The sequence below is a fragment of the Ophidiomyces ophidiicola genome (genome assembly GCF_022830035.1).
Source record: "Ophidiomyces ophidiicola strain CBS 122913 chromosome Unknown scaffold_56, whole genome shotgun sequence".
In the NCBI taxonomy this organism is placed as follows: Eukaryota; Fungi; Ascomycota; class Eurotiomycetes; order Onygenales; family Onygenaceae; genus Ophidiomyces; species Ophidiomyces ophidiicola.
In genome coordinates, this window is record NW_026054696.1 from 1 (window position 1) to 15,795 (window position 15,795).

Here is a 15,795-nt window from a genome sequence, read left to right on the forward strand (position 1 = left end):
GGCTCAGACCTTCAACGGATGTTGAAGAGAAGTCTCAATTCAGCCTAGTGTATCTTGGCATAGCCCCACCCTAGTTAGTAGGAGACGGCTCTTCAACATACGGTGAAGGTCTGAGGTTATGAGGCAATGCCCAAGCCCTGGCCTGACGGAAGTTGATTTGGGTGGCGGGAAGGCAGGGGGTTGGGCCAGCCAGTCCAATGAGCGGAGCCCACGGAGCTCGGACCCCACAGGGGGCGGCGGGCTGGGGACGCGACGTGAAGTCTTGTCGGGCACGAGGTGGCAGCATTGCGGATGGAGCCTGGCAGTGAAAGAGGACCAGCAGTAAAACCACCGTGAATCCAGGCTTCGCGAGCGCAGTGAAGATTGATATTGAGTGCTCGAGAGAGCTTAGGTAAGCGACCTGCGAGCTGGGACTGCGCGGTGATTGGCCGGCAGCAGCATAGGGCTTGGCCGAAACAGGCCTAGCTTTGTTTACCTTGGCCGCCCACTGCCTGCCCGAAGCGGAAATCAACAACAAACAACGGCCGTGGCGGGAAGGCGCCGCCCGCGCCGAGTGGCCCAGCAACCACCAGCCTCCCCCCGGCCGCCCTTATAACCCCGTCGCCCGCCGCTGTTCCTCCTCCTCTTCTCTTTACCTCCTCAACTGCACCCTCTTCACCGACTCGCTCCGTCGACCCTTTTGTTTTTCGAGTCTTTTCTTGTCTCGCCTTTCGACTTGTTCTCGAGCACTTCGAAAAGGCATTCGAGAAAAGACCCCCCCGCTCAGCCAATCTGGACTTTGACGCCCGCGTCCCCATCCCCTTCAGTGTCTTCCCGTCGTCGTACCGGAGTGACGCTGTCTCTGAGACTACTCATTCAAGAGTAGAGGGAGAGGTCAAGTTAACGGGCGCCGCTGCTTCGCGCGTCGGACGGGAAGATACTCACCACGAAGGGCCGCTCCCAGCTCCCAGAGTCCACGGAAACGAAGAGGTTGACCACCGCTACTCCAAGACCGAGTATCGCCCTGTTCGAACCCAAATCCGTGAGGACTATCGTGTCTACGAAGAAGCCCCTCCTGCTGCTCGTGAGAGATACCCTGAGGTAGATCTCGCTCGTGAACAGTAAGCAAAGCTTTTCTACTTTTATTACCCACTATTTCGCTCACCCCAGCTTAGATACTACGAGACCAAACAGGAACGCAAAGGTTTCCAGGCTCAACTCGACGTAACCGAGCACGAATATCGCCGACGAACAGACCCTAACTACTCTGTTCAGTACGAATCTGTGCGTCCGTATCCAAACGAAACACGAGAGGTTGACGCGTCATACGATCGTGTCGACGAATACACCGAGACCTACAAGCCTCGCCCACACGTCCGTGAAGTCGATTACGATTCCAGCTCCAACCGCTTCGACAAGACTGTTGAAGTGATCAAAGAGCGTCGAACCGTCCACGACACTCCAACCCAAAGAATGGGATATTACGACGACGAGGGACAGTATCATTCTTTCCGTCGTGGTGTTGAGCGTGCTGCCGACCGCATCTTGCATCCTTTCCACCATCATCACCACCATCACAAGGAAGAAATGGTTTCCGAGGATCGCCCAGTCCGCCGTGAGGCTCCACGTGAGACCGTGAGAGTCATCCAGCCCCGTGGCGGCCACCCCCCTGGCACTATCACCATTCCATGCCACTTCATCCGCATTGGTGATCTCCTCATTCTCCAGGGTCGCCCTTGCCAAGTGATTCGCATTTCGGTCTCCGCCCAGACTGGACAGCATCGTTATCTTGGTGTTGATCTTTTCACTGGTCAACTTCATGAAGAGTCCAGCTTTGTATCTAACCCATCTCCCTCTGTTGTCGTTCAGAGCATGCTCGGACCCGTCTACAAGACATACCGCATTCTTGATCTCCGTGATGACGGCCATATCACTGCCATGACCGACACCGGTGACATCAAACAGGGCCTCCGCGTCATCGACCAAGGTGGTCTTTTCAACCGCATCAGTGATGCCTTCGCTGATGGAAGAGGAAGCGTCCGTGCTCTTGTTATCAACGATGGTGGCCGTGAACTTGTTGTCGACTACAAGGTCATCCATGGCTCTCGCCTCTAAATATTTTATGTAACATGAATCTTGATGAGTGCTGGAAAAAGGGCTGATAATTTGATGGAACATAGCCTTCTGGGTCAATACTTGGAAATTTCCTTATCTTTGAGTGGTGGTCTTAGAGTTTCTTTGTTTCCTATTTTTCCTTGTCACCTCTGAAATGCTGGGATTTGGTTGATGGATAACTTTGGTAGCTTCTGGCTTGTATACTCAATCTAGCTGAATCAATTGACATTGACCCTTAACCAATTTGTCCTTTTTTGTCTACTGTTCCCTTACTTACTCTGTACTACATCCTATGTGTAGCGTTCCAGCGACTATCTACTGCAGGTTCTGTCTGCCAGGTGCATCTGCGTGGGTATTGATACTTGCAGTGTCAGCATCGATATCTTCCAAGTATGTCATTCACAGTGCCTCTTAAAATATTCATGATTCACTTACACATTATGCTTGGTTAGCTACCCACTCCGTCCAGAGGATGGAACAATGATATGGCCAACTGCTGAGGTCTTGATGTATGTCGATCCACTAATCCGTATTGCCATGCTTGACAACCAGCTATACAAGCAACAGTGCCCGGTACTGTCTGCTTCCAAATTCCAACTTTATGGCATTGGTCTTCAAGGATGTGAAGAAACAGGAAATTTTATACCAAGGAGTTTGGTTAAGACAATCCCATTATTTGATTAATTTACACAATTCATGCTTTGATACCTCCAAATGCCTCATTAGACTGCATTAAACCAGGCCTCAGAAAATTATGTGTAGAAAGAACAGTTTCCGCAGAACTCCTGCCTTAGGAAAAAACACAATGATAGAGGGGAAAAAAGTGGATAGGTAAAGAGCTCAAGGTCTCAGACCATGTTAGAGAACAAGAGAGCTGGGTGGTGGAAGAGGTCTGGGGATATATCTCCTGATTTCAGCAAAAAGTAAATTACTGTTGTTGTAGTAAGGGCATTTAAAAAACAGAGAAAAGATAATAGCAACGAAAAAAATCAGTGGAGATTGAAAACACCACGATGAGAAAACTGGTTCTCCAAATAATGTGCATCAGCTCACCAACACGCCCCTGGTTCAGTTTCTTTTTGTTGTCCTCCCAAATTAATAACCAACGCCGTGCTCCTGATTCATGTGCATCAATTTCCAAAAGATTCATAATTGTTTGTGACAATGAACAATTGACCATTCATCTTGGAAGAAGAGTGTAGAGGGCAAAAGGTGAATCGCTCAATGCAATGCCGCGTATCTGTGCATGCAAATGGCATAGCACTTTAAGCAGCGCAGGTGCTTTCATCCCTCATGTAAAAACGCCCATCCAAGGGTGATATTGGACCGAAGAAAAGAGAAAGAAACCAAATCATAGTCGCCCCGCCACAGATGTCAATAATCGTACAAGGTAATAAGAAGGAGAATAAAGCTGCCGAGTGAAGTGATATGGCAATGGCACAGTCAGTATGTAGAGACCAGCTGCATCAATACCACTTTGTGTGTTATTTCTCGCCATACTTTCCAAACTCCTGCTGCCATTTGAGCAGACCGCGGGTAAGCTCGTCCATCATTTCTCCACTAGACAGATCTTTGAAATCTCGTGCGGGGGGAAGACAACCATCCAGTAGCGGGCCAGCAGCTTCAGCAATCGCACAAATAGGAATGTCCCCATTGATAACGGCACCTTCTATGGCTGCTGCAACGGTAGTGCTATCTGGGGCGCGGGTGCCATTGCTGCCTGCTCTATTCGGTGGGGTGGTTTGCTCCCCGGAAGCCGCCATCTCGACTTGCATCCGCGAAATAAATTCAAGAATAGCTGCAACACGCCTTCTCATATCGTTCATCGTAGTTCGATTGGGGTTCATATAGCGGGGTCTGCTAGGCTTTCCAGATTCCCCTCCGTTTGTTTGCACACCGTTCGCCCCATTGTTTCCAGGGGAGTCACCGTTCTCTTCGCGTGACTGGCCACGTCGAGGTGAATTGTTCTGATCCCCAGTGCTGTTTCCATTGGCCATATCGCGATCTCGAGTATATTGGTTGCGACCAACACGACCGCGGCGCGCTGGAGGACGGCCCGATTTTCGAGCTGACGGTTTTTGTGCAGGTGGTGGGGGGATATCTGAAGTCTCAGGGGCTGACTGAGGGGGCACAGAACCGTTTACAGTAACTTTCGTGGGGGAGGTAGCGTCAAGCTCTGAGTCTATCATGTACGAGGAACGTTAATTCCGAGCAGGAAGAGAAGCTAAAGTAAAGGAAACACCCACCATCATCCTTCCTTCGATCGGACCGACCTTTCCGTCGACCGGTAGGTTCTGGGGGAAGTTCTTTCTCGGTGTCTTTTTCAGGGGCAACGGCTTCTTTCTCACGTTGATTTCTGGTGACTGTTCCCCTGGTCTTTTTGCTACCATTGGCGGTAGATCGCGGCTTTTCTTCATCAGATAATTGCCGAGATTGGGGCTGCGCCGACTTCGATACAATGGAAGAAGATGAGGGAGATCCGGTACGTTGCCGCTTTGCGGAATGTTTAGGTCTGCAAATAGGCTATTGTTAGGACACAATCCAGATACATAGTGTGAGACATAATGGAAATTAAATGTAATCATACGTTTCACTACCGCTCCGGTTTCTTTTCCCTCGGCGGCTAGAGGTATCTTCAGCAGCAGACTTGCTTTCCTCTTTGCTCTCCTCAATAGCCCGGCGCAACAGATCCTCTTCATCGTACGCGGCTTCTCGGCTGTTCATGGTAGATCGTCGTTTTGGTGGGTCTCCATGGTCCTTAGATTTCTTGTCTTTGGCGCTTCGGGAGGTACCTCGAACAGAAGAAGTTGAGGAAGGAGGGGAGGGCGTCCCAGCGACCGGGAGATACTGGGAAGACTTTTGACTGCGAGGCCGTAAGCGTGAGAACCACATTGTAGACAAGAAAGGCTCAGATTGAGTATAAATTAGGTGCAAGGCAAAGCTTTGGTGAGAATGAAATGGGTTGATGTTAAAAAAGGGCCACGAAGGAAGAAAAAGGGTAGTAGGGTCAATTATTTGAGCAAAGCGTTGAGAATATTATGATCGGGTAGTGAATGGGCTCAATCGGGATCGAAAATGAATGAATGGCTTACCCGCTACCGCTGACAACCAGCCTGTGTAGGTCTTTTCGGCATTTTTCGCAAAAGTATTCATCTGGGCTCAAGGCTTCTTCCATGATGCCCACGCAGCCGCCATGCTGCCACACCTTACAGGAATCGCACTGGATAAATAAGCTGCCAGCGTCCTCGGACAATATGTCCAAGGCAGCCGGGTCTTGGTTGGATTCTTCTTTGATGCCAGCCTTCAGCGAGTTTCTCGCCATCATCTCACGAGCAGACGGCGGCAGGCCCGGGTAATCCTGCTGCCCACAGATACACCTTGTTATTTCCTCCTCTTCGCCATCTTCGTCTTCGAACTCGTCGTTTACGGGAGGTTTTTCGTCATCGTCGCGACCTCGCTGTCGCTGGCGAGTATGTGGGACGTCATGCCTTGAGCGCGCATCGGCGTCGTCTACAGATTGCGATGGAAGCGTCGAGGATCTCCGCGACGAGGAGAGCTTATTATTCGACCGTGTGTTTCGTTCGGGTCTCCCGAGCGAGTTTGAGGAACTGGAGGAGGCGGAATGGTGGAGGACACCGGCGGGTGCTTGGGACGCGCGAGCTCGAGAGGAGCGACGAGGCGTCATGGCTCCAGGCGCGATTCGAGGAGGGGATCGAGGGTAAACTGCAGTAGGGAGGAATCGAGGTAGTCAGAAATTACAGGGAAGTTTAGAAGTAGATAGTTGGCAAAGAAGTAGCTCTGGGGCGTGAAGCTGCGTAGGAGAGGCCAGGCGCGGGCAGGGGGAGCAATCCAGGTGGAGGGCAGACAATTGACGAAGGGTACAAGCGGTCAAAGGGCTCGAGGGCCGTCAGACGGCATAAGAAGAGCGAGAGTAGAGAACTACATGCTCTAGAACGGCGGGTGCTGGGGCTGGGAGGCAGAAAGTGGGAAGAAGTTCGCGAGCGGAGATTTGGGAGAGCAGAAGAACGGATGGATCATTCGCTAGTTTGGTTCCCCGCGCGCGCCCGTCAGCAGCAACGCCGAGCGAGCAGCAGGCCCAGCGTTGCCTTCTCCCGCCCATTATTCCACCACGGCTGCACTCCCGCCCTCCGTCCGCGTCTGATGGTGGCTTTGGATGAGAGGCCGCTGCGGGCTTGGGCACCGTGACTCTCTGCGATGGCTCGCAACACGCCCTGCCGCCTCCACTGCGCGGCCTCGCGTCGAGTCTTCTCTCTGAGCAGTTGTCGATCCGCCCGATGCCTGCAGGCTCTCGGTCCCTACAAACTGACCCCGTCGCAGATCGTGTTCTTCGCCGCGTGCCCACACGTTGTTGACGCGTTTCCACGCCTTTTCCTCGCCGGTCCGGGTTGGTTGTCCACCGTGGGCGTGCAACTGAGCGAAGCCGACGACTGGGCAAACTTGTTTCCCAACGGCCAGCGGTTTCAATTTCCTAATATTACTACAGGATCTATGTTTCTGTCTCATCATGCCTCGCAGCGCTCGTTTTTAGGGTTCTAGACTGCTCGACACCCGCGCTGGGCCAGCGTGCCGCAACGGCGGTGTGTGCTCAAGCAGCGCCCAATCCTCCCGTCCTCCCCGTGCAGACAGCGTGTGATCAGGTGATATGTGCGAGGCCATGACGGCCGGATAGTGTGTGAGGCAGGAGAGCTGGGGTGGTGGCGGTTCAGTCGATGGAGGGCCTGGCTGCGAGCAGGGTGCAGGCCAGGCTGTGGGAGTGTGGCAGGTCACGAACTAGTTAGTTAACTAGAGTACCCGTCCACTGTCTGCCCTCCTCAGGGCCCCGGGCTGGCCGCACGCCCGGCTGCCCGCTGCGTAGAAGCCGTAGTTCGCCGGCCAGCGGCTGCCGTGCGTGATATCGCGGTTGACAGACAGGCGAGGGGGCGCTGCGTGTCCCAAAACGGCTAGTGTGGCGTCCGGTGATTGGCGACGACGCTTTGCACGAAAGAGGAAACCCGAAAGCTCAACGACCGAGTGTCTTCCCGCCTGCCCACCACCTCGTTCTCGCCAGAGCCTGCCGACACCCTGTCCAACGCTGTGCCCTGTCTTGTCCTGTTCTGCTGAGTATTGTATGCTCCCCCTGCCCGCTCCTGCCGCCCGCCATCGTGCTGGCCGGCTCTCGCTACTCCCACCACCTCTGTCTGACCCTCAATGCCGCAGGATCTGTCATCGCTGAAGGCCTTGCTGGCTTGTTGTGTAAGTGGCACGCCCGCTGTGGTGCTCACTCCCGTATAGACCATGTCTGGTGGGCCGATTTCTGCCCGGAGTCGAGCTCTTTGAGGAGGAACGAGGCCATTGTGTCATAGCAGCTGACTTGGCTTATTCCGGAGATTAGATCGTCAACACTCATTCAGACGCCGGACTAAAGCATTGCCATTCTCGCGTGAAAGAAATTGCTGCCAAATCTAGTCTTTTAACTTGTTTGGGTATTGCTTGAGTAGGGGTTGTGATAAATATGGCTGCTACGTTGAGTATGTGCCCAACCAGACTAACTAGGCATCGTGGGCCCTAGAAGCGGTGGAGGGCATCCCTAGGCACTGGCCTGTAACCTCTGACTCCTTGGACAACCAACATCTCTGAACTCTAGTTACTGATGGGTTCAATACGCAGGCGGGACTTACACCTCCGCTCCCGACACACCATCCCCGGTTTTCCCTGATCGACTTATCAGACCTCTGCCAAAGCGTCCAATTCGTGCCCGTTTATCCCCCGAAACCGCCGATTCCATCCTTTTTCCACCGTCTCCCCCGGCGACCCAGCTGTTCTACACCTCGTACGCTACCAACGGAGATGTCGTAAACGGTGCAAAGGTTTTCGTGCAGCGAGCTAGTTATGGATTTGAGAACAACCCCGATGACGACCATCACATATATGAAGACGGGGTAGAGTCTGATGAAGATGGGCCTGTTGTTGTGCGGCGGAGTATAGGGCTGCACCGGTCGTCTTTGCCTCCTTCGGAATTTGTGAAGCATATGGGCTCTCCTTCCAAGGCAAGCTCAAACGGTCTCGATGGCTACGATGCATTTGAAAACACAAACAATAAGAAGAAGCGGAAAATACCTACATCTGGCGGTTTAGGCTGTCATTCGTCCCTTTCAGCTGATATTTTAAGCATCAGCCCTTCCAGTGCACCTGCTGTCAATTCTCGGCCCCTGGAGGAGTGCAGCGGCAACGCTGCTTATTACGCATCCAGTCATGCTATTTCCCCGCCTAGCTCTGGTATTTCCGGTTCTGGACGTGGGAGGTTTGGCCGAAATGCCGTCCGTTCTGGTAGTGGAAGAACTTCTTCGGGTAGCTTCCCTGTCAACTGGCCCAGTCACCGGCCTGGTGGCAACCGCCGTGACGTGCCCTCTCCTAGTCAAGAACAATTCGGTATGGGTCGTTCCTTCTTTCTGGGCGTTATTAGCCAATCTAATACTTCTTCACAGGTGCAGCAAAACATCACGACCAAGGTATCATCTCGACTGCCATTGCTAATGCAGCAGCATTTTCAGCCATGTCAACGCAAACAAAGGAGGCCACAAGCCTATTGGATCAGCCGCTGAAACCTGCGCCTGCAAAGACGCAATTTACCTTCACTTGCGAGTCTGATTCTTCTAAGGGAATGGCGTCTTGGCCAATGCATAGCGTCTACCCTCCTATCCAACAGCATCGACCAACTTTTCAACCCACTGCTAGACCTGGCTCGGGGCAGAGAAGATTTTCAACCCAGGGCACGCAGACCAGCCCCAACGTAACATCACAGGTCAATCAGCAGAGCCAACCTGCTCCCAGCCATCCTACCCAGGCAGCTCCGCCGCCAGCGCAAGGGAAAAAAGCCCGTAGATCGCCTCGAGCCGTATATGCGTTTGCTGCTCGCCAGCGCAGGCTTCAGCAGCAGTACACAAATCTACACCATCCACCTAACATTGAGGACATTTGGATTTGCGAGTTTTGCGAATATGAGAGCATCTTTGGGCACCCACCCGAAGCCCTGATCCGGCAGTATGAGATCAAAGATCGAAAAGAGCGGAGAAGATTGGCAGAGAAACGGAGGCTGTTAGAGAAAGCCAAGCTGAAGGGCCGCAAAGGAAAAAAGCAGCCCAAAAACGCGGGGAAGAACGCAGCCGCCCAGCAGCCAGCTTATCAGCAAAACTATGATCGGCAGTCGATGCCAGACCAATCCATAGAAGGCCAGGAGGGGCAGGAAGACTACATAGGATCTATGGACGCTGAAGAGTATGGTGACCAACTACCACCGCCACCTCACGCACCGCATGGTAGCCCAAACAGACAGCCTGCTGCCGCTCGTGGAAACCCAAAGCATACAGCAAGCCAGGGCCCAGGTGAACTTGACGGGAGTGGACCGGGCCGTGCTGGATGATGGGTAAGTGGGCAATCAATCTGCGTTCATTGTTGCGATGGGTGCGAGGGCTTCTGTCTTTGGTGCTCGAGAGGAATGGCGCTTTTTGCTTGCTTGTTTGACCTTCACATCCGCGTGATCTGTTGGTGTTTTCATATCGGTCTCATCCCCCTTTCCTACCTGCTTTCGATCATTCTCTGCATCTTTCTTCGTCGAAGGACTGCTTGAACACCGGCAGTACTATCTCTACTCAAGCCTGTCTTTCTTTTCATTATTTTTGGGTGGTATGCTGCTCAAAATGCCTTTATTCTTCCCCTACCCCCCTTTCCCCAATCCAAATTCCCCAATTCCCCTTTCCTTTCCCCCTCTCCCGTTGCCATTATCTTCCCCTTCTTCCCCTTCTTCCCCACCACTGAAACTCTCACGATCACTTGTTGCATGAGCGTATTGGAATATATGCAGGAATAGCGAGATTGGAGTCACACTTTGAACCATGTCCGAGGGCTCGCAGACCCAGCACATACGAGCATGCTCTGTTAGCGCCATGTGCTGGTTCTGCCTCTGCCCTGGACGCGGGCATGAGTACATATTGGTCGTGTTTCAAGGGCCGTTGGCGGACTAGCTGCTGACTACAAGGACCAGCCACGGCCGTCGCGTTGCTTTCAATTCCGCACCCTAGACTATAGATATTGTTAGGTTAGCCTTTAACTCCTAGGGTGGAATAGCGAGCAGTGTGTCTTCTGATTGTCCTCCGTAGAGATGATGTGTCCGCATAGAGTTCCGGCTAGTTCGCGGGACGGCCAACGGCGTTTCTGGGGGCCAAAAGCCAACTCTCGACGCCCGCAAATAGAATCGCGACGATCGCCTTTCATCCGCATCCTCCAGGCGGCCGAGTCTGGGGCCGGGCGCTTGCTGCAACACGCCAGTGCGATCCCAGCGCGAGCTTAATCGAACGCGAGACAGCCAACCGTCGCGCCGTTTCTTTTAATAGCCGCTGATGCCATTCTGCAAGTGCTGTTTCATGCCGCCTGGACGACATCGCGATGCTCGACCGTGATTGATCGCTCGACCTGGTTCTTCAGAGGCGACCGCCCTGCAGAGTCTCTGGCTGTGGCTCTCGATGCGACGTGGCCCCACGGCATATAACTTAAGGGGAGGGATAAGAAAAGCGGCAACCTTGCGAAGACTCAGCTCGCTTTGGCTTCTCGACGGGGGCTCTCCAATGCAGCCAAAACACATATATACCCGCTGCTGGCCGGCTCGGTCGGACGCTGTTTTCTCGCTGGCCAACCTGTCTCTCTTTCTCATCGTCGCTGCGCTTGTTCCCGTTTCTCTTTTCCTCTTTCGTTTGTTGTGTGTGTTGTTTTCCGTTCTATAGATCCTGATCACGCTTCCATTGTCTCCTGAACACAGACCTCCACGCAATAGAAATCCACTCTCTTCTTCCTATTGTATATCGTGTCTCTTATTGTCTGCTTGAATACGTTCCTTGACGGAACTTGCAGTTTCTCGTCTGCTTCACTCCCCAAGTGCTGAGCACTTGCTTCCCTCGCCCTGCTGCTGTGAATCTGGCCTGGTGCCCACTTGCATCTCTCTCTCTCTCTCTCTCTCTCTCCTCTGCTCTGTTCTGCTGCATCTTCACTTGAAGACTTTTAATCTTCACTTTACGCCTTGACGACTTTCATATCTCGCTACTGAATTTCCCCTTCCTGCCTCCTTATTGTCGATTTGTCTTCTGCCCTGTAGCACCTCTTTCCCAATCTCCTTCGCCTACTTTTACCCCTCGAAAATCTCTCAATTATACCTGTTTGCACAGACTCGAAGCTATAGAACAACACCATGGCTTTCCTCAGGTCTCTCGTCGTTGATGGCGTGAAAAAGCGCTACAGTCCCGGCAATATCATCACCACCATTATCGAATGCTGCTTTCGATTCTTTCAATTTGTCTTCGCCATCGCTGTCATCGGCTTATACGCCCAGGATGTTGAACGCGCAAGAAAAGCGGGCATTTCCATGAGTCCTCTCTCAAAATGGGTATGCATACATACCAAAGACAACTTCCTACCCCCCTGACCGTCTCCCCTACTAACCCAACCCACGCACCGCCAGATCTACGCCACCGTCATCGGCTCCATCTCCTCCATCGCCGCCATCCTCTACCTACTCCTCCCGTGCGCCATCCAGCGGCCGCTGTCCAGCTTCCGCATGCTCCAACTACCATGCTTCGCCTTCGACTCGCTCCTGTCCGTCCTGTGGCTCGTGCTCTTCGGCATCTTCGCCAAACTCTACATCAAGGTCGACTACAAGGACGACGCGGGCCTGCGCCGCATGCACCATGCCGTCTGGGTGGATCTCACCAATCTGTGCTTCTGGCTGGCCACCACGATGTGGTGCGGCCTGCGGTGGTGGCGCGGTGACCGCGCGGCGAAGCAGCAAGGGAAGAATGCCGAGTTTGCGGCCGAAGAGGGCCAGATGCAGCAGATTCGCTGATTGATAATTTTCTTTTTTTTTTTTTAATTGTATTTCTACGTGTTTGAAGGGAAGGATAAGAAGATTGGTTATCGATGGTGTGCCAAATTCTTGCATATGCATTGTCCTGGGGTTTTTGTGTTATTAGTCCAGCTCCTCAGCTGGCAACTTGATTTCGCTTTGCATCATAATAACTGGTTAGCATTTATGGTTATGGGCTCAGTTTGTTTTTACTTATGAGTATTAGCAGGTATCCGGTGCCAATAAAGTTTCGTATGGCTGATAATGCTAGTTTTGAGTATGCTCTGCTAGCTGCTTATATTTAAAAAGATTTTCGGTTCATAACTTCATATTCTTATGCAAGATGGAGTAACTACCGTAGATTCATAGAGCCTCGCTTCCCTTCCGCTAATCATACACATCTCCGAATGCGCCTGCATGCCTATCCCCCAATGCATGTATTGTCTTCCCATATACCTCCCCAGAGTGGACATTGATTATTTATCTTAGTAATCTTTTGGTGTTTCATGTTCTTGTGGAGTAATTGCTGATTGTTTGGATTTCTCCCCTGCCCTCGTATACTTCACTAATTGCTTCTTATTCACCTTCATTCTTTCAGTCTTTCCTCTTCAATTAATCTGGCCAGATAGCTCTCCTGCCTCTGCCGCACCGGAAGCCTCAGACTTCCGCCGCGTGACACGGGAATCTGGGCTGCAGCTGACAACGTGCGAGAGAGCAAGGCTTCTGGAAGCTCGCTCGAGTAAGCATCTAGTCGAGAAGCGGTGGAAGTATGAGTACCGTTGGTTGATTCGGGGATTAGTAACGGGTCGGTGGGCGCTGGGGAGATGGATAATGAAAATGACTCGTCGGACGAAATTAAGCTGGTGAGCGACGACACGCGAGCCTCACGTTGAGGTTTCTCGACAAAGCGTGCTCGAAAATCTTTATCAACTAGCGGAGTGGTAGAAACGGGCTGAGCTTCAGGTATTGGTTCTGCAGGGTTAGGGGGTGCTTGCGACTGCTGTTGAGTAATGGCCTTGGGCGTCGGTTGGTGCTCTGGGGGTACAGTGTTTTCTGTGTTGTTAGCAGCTGGTGGGCCATCGTATAAGGGGGTGGAAGTATGTTTGTGAGGCGGACTGGATCGGTCGGAAAGAAGGGCTGGTCTCGATGGTCTGGATAGATTGGTTGTTTTGGGGGACACTGTAAAAGTTAGTATTGTATATCACGAGCATACGACTCGAAGGCAAAGATAAGAAACACATACATTCTTCTGGAATTTGTATTATACTGGAAGCATTTGGTGGGCGGTGCTCGAAAAGATGGCTGTGAAAGTGAGGTGTTCTGTTTATAGACAGGTTGGCTTTTGGAATGTTTTCTGGGTACTGCATCGATGAGGGATTCGACACTCGAATAGTCCTCTCACTTCTGACAGTAAGTTGAGCTTGTGGGGTTAGATTTCTTTTCACTTTCCTCCTAACGCAAGGACGTGGAGGGTATGGCTTTAAAGTTTCGCTGTCATCCGAACTCTCTCCCGGCGTAAACACAACCCTGGTGCTCTTTCGAGGGGTTTGTGATGATGGCGATGACCGTGATGGTTTCTTGAGAATAGAGGGCGGGAGGTTGGTCTGGCAGCCTCTTTCGGAATACATCCTGGACATATGAGTGGCAGAACCGTCTTTACTGGGGGAAGACGGAGAATGCAGGCCTGGGGTTGACGGTAGCCCGGGGGGAGAATCTCTCAAAATGGACCCCAGTTCCTGTTCCGGAGTTAGATGGTCTATACAGCGGGTAACTGGAGGGTGGCTGCCAACCTCTCGATCTCGAGTCCACAACGGGCTCTCATCAGATATCTGGGTGAAAAGGGTAGCCAAGGTCGAGCCGGTGATGGTGGAGCTGATGCGGCCATTGCTCCATATCCTCCAGAAGAGGTTCTCCAGACGGCGGCCAGCCCCACGTTTCAAGGTGACTTTCGTGGTGGTATAGACTGGGCCAGATCCGGTCAGAGCAGACTCGGAGATGAAAGAAGGAAGAGAACACACCTCGCCAGAGCTTTGCCACGTCCTCGATTTCAACGGTGCCGGGCGCTTGGAGGTCGGAACTCACACAGTCGGTGTTTGACACCAGGCCGCGGGGAAGAGCGCCAGCCATTGCGGGAAGCCCCTGGAGGGTGCTTTTTGACAGCGAGCAGAAGCGAGAGTGCAGCACACAGCGCGCGGGTATAGCTAGCAGACGGCCAGGCACGCAGGCTAGAACATGGGTATCCGCGGAAGTCAGACGGCGAGGAGTGTGAGGCGCGTAGTTAGCTGCTGTCACATTCTTAGCGGTGGCGGGCTGTGAATGGAGTGCAGCACAGCAGGACACGGGCACAGACAGGCATGGGAATAGACAGGCACAGAGAGCAGAGCGAAGAAGCACAGAACAGAGCAGAACAGAGCAGAGCAGAGCAGAGCAGACAAAGAGCAGCGGCGGGCTGGCCAGGCAGCTCGCGGGCGGTGGAAAGCCGGGTGACTCACGTGAGGGAACCAGCTGACCGCGACGAGCGCGATCGTGAAGCAAAAAAGAAACGGGCGAAGGGCGCTGACCGCCTCGCAGGTCTCACGCTGCACCGGCAACAGGGCCGCGGCAGCTTGCACGGCGGGCCATCGCAGGCGTTGAGAGTGCAGAGAAGAAGAGGCACAGGCACAGGCAGAGTCAACAGCCGGAGTCAGAGCGCAGCTCAGTCGCCACGCAGGCGAGGGCTAGTCTCATCTGGCCTGGCCGGGTCTGGTCACTCTGGCTGGCATCACCCGGAGTAACCACTCACTAACTAACCACCATCGCGAGAATGCTTCACTAACTAACCCGTTAACCCGCTCACTAACCGCTTCACTACTGACTAACTAGCTACCTAGCTAGCCAATTCACTTCCGCTAATGCTGTATCCACGTTGCGCCCCATCCCTGCCTCCGATCCAGGGGAGCTCCCTGCCCGCCCCCGACCGTTGATAAAACCTGAGCCGGCCAGTGATCTCGCCTGCTGGCCCGTGTTTCACCCTGTCGAGCCCGCCGCTGCCCCTGGCCGTGACGTCCTGACTCTTCCTTCCGAGCTTGGGCCTCCCGCAATCCTACTCTGACAGCACCCGCCGCGCCCCCCTCGCCCGCTGCTCACCGACTCGCCGTGCCTGTTTTTCGTTGGCCCCAACCACGCCAGACTGACCAGATGCCGTGCCAATCGTCGTCGAGACCGGCCTCCTGCTTCTCTCAGGGCGCCCAACCGTCTCTCAGCACCGTCAAGCCGCTGCCAATGCGGCCTGTTGGCCTCTCCCCAAACGGGCAAAATAGCGACCGCATTCGTCCACAACAGCTCCGCGGATGAGCGGCATTGCGACCCTCAAGGACGTGTGTGGTTGCCTCGGTTCTCGCTGTCATCACATTTTCGATAGCCGCAACGGCTAGTCATGCTGACGATCCTACACTTCACCTTGATTGCTGGATCATGCTTTGGTGTTTCTTCACAATCTAACCCCTGTGATGCCGCATGGCTCCTGCAAGGATTACAACCGATCTCTTTGCATACTGATTGAATATGGTAGGAGATGCGAGGTTGTTTGTCTGTGTGTATGTGATCCCAGACGTGAATCCTCTTGCTTTGTCTTTTTCCCTCAAGGGCAAAGATTTTATTGGCTAGCCCCCCCAGGCTTGCCCAGGCTTCTCGAACTTGCCGTCTTTTCAAGGGGCCCGCTGTTTGATTGCCGGCCAAACGGAGGCTTGCAGAGACAATTCTCTCCTTTTCTCGGGATCCTTATGGACGCCCTAGAAACCCAACCTCACTTCCCTATCTTTTATATAACCCCC

The 15,795-nt window shown here is 53.2% G+C and overlaps 5 protein-coding genes across 5 annotated transcripts; 3 read left to right on the top strand and 2 right to left on the bottom strand.

Annotated features, from left to right (window-relative positions):
- Window positions 1-766: 766 nt before the first annotated feature.
- LOZ57_006764 (uncharacterized protein) lies at window positions 767-2,094 on the top strand (the record flags this gene model as incomplete). Its single annotated transcript, XM_049255779.1, has 2 exons — window positions 767-1,100; window positions 1,155-2,094. Coding segments are annotated over 2 exons (1,274 nt in total), but the record flags the coding sequence as incomplete, so codon positions are not given.
- A 1,484-nt stretch (window positions 2,095-3,578) lies between these two features.
- On the bottom strand, window positions 3,579-5,779 carry CTI6 (Histone deacetylase complex subunit; the record flags this gene model as incomplete). Its single annotated transcript, XM_049255780.1, has 4 exons — window positions 3,579-4,276; window positions 4,341-4,606; window positions 4,682-4,957; window positions 5,187-5,779. 4 exons carry the CDS (start codon window positions 5,777-5,779, stop codon window positions 3,579-3,581), a joined length of 1,833 nt encoding a protein of 610 aa, XP_049105229.1.
- A 1,827-nt stretch (window positions 5,780-7,606) lies between these two features.
- Window positions 7,607-9,514, top strand: LOZ57_006766 (uncharacterized protein; the record flags this gene model as incomplete). Its single annotated transcript, XM_049255781.1, has 3 exons — window positions 7,607-7,622; window positions 7,762-8,523; window positions 8,580-9,514. 3 exons carry the CDS (start codon window positions 7,607-7,609, stop codon window positions 9,512-9,514), a joined length of 1,713 nt encoding a protein of 570 aa, XP_049105230.1.
- A 1,818-nt stretch (window positions 9,515-11,332) lies between these two features.
- On the top strand, window positions 11,333-11,983 carry LOZ57_006767 (uncharacterized protein; the record flags this gene model as incomplete). The annotated part of the gene is made up of 2 exons (XM_049255782.1): window positions 11,333-11,527; window positions 11,603-11,983. The coding sequence occupies 2 exons, from the start codon at window positions 11,333-11,335 to the stop codon at window positions 11,981-11,983; spliced, it is 576 nt and encodes a 191-aa protein (XP_049105231.1).
- A 586-nt stretch (window positions 11,984-12,569) lies between these two features.
- Window positions 12,570-14,110, bottom strand: LOZ57_006768 (uncharacterized protein; the record flags this gene model as incomplete). Its single annotated transcript, XM_049255783.1, has 4 exons — window positions 12,570-13,162; window positions 13,227-13,719; window positions 13,774-13,946; window positions 14,002-14,110. 4 exons carry the CDS (start codon window positions 14,108-14,110, stop codon window positions 12,570-12,572), a joined length of 1,368 nt encoding a protein of 455 aa, XP_049105232.1.
- Between the last annotated feature and the right edge of the window lie 1,685 nt (window positions 14,111-15,795).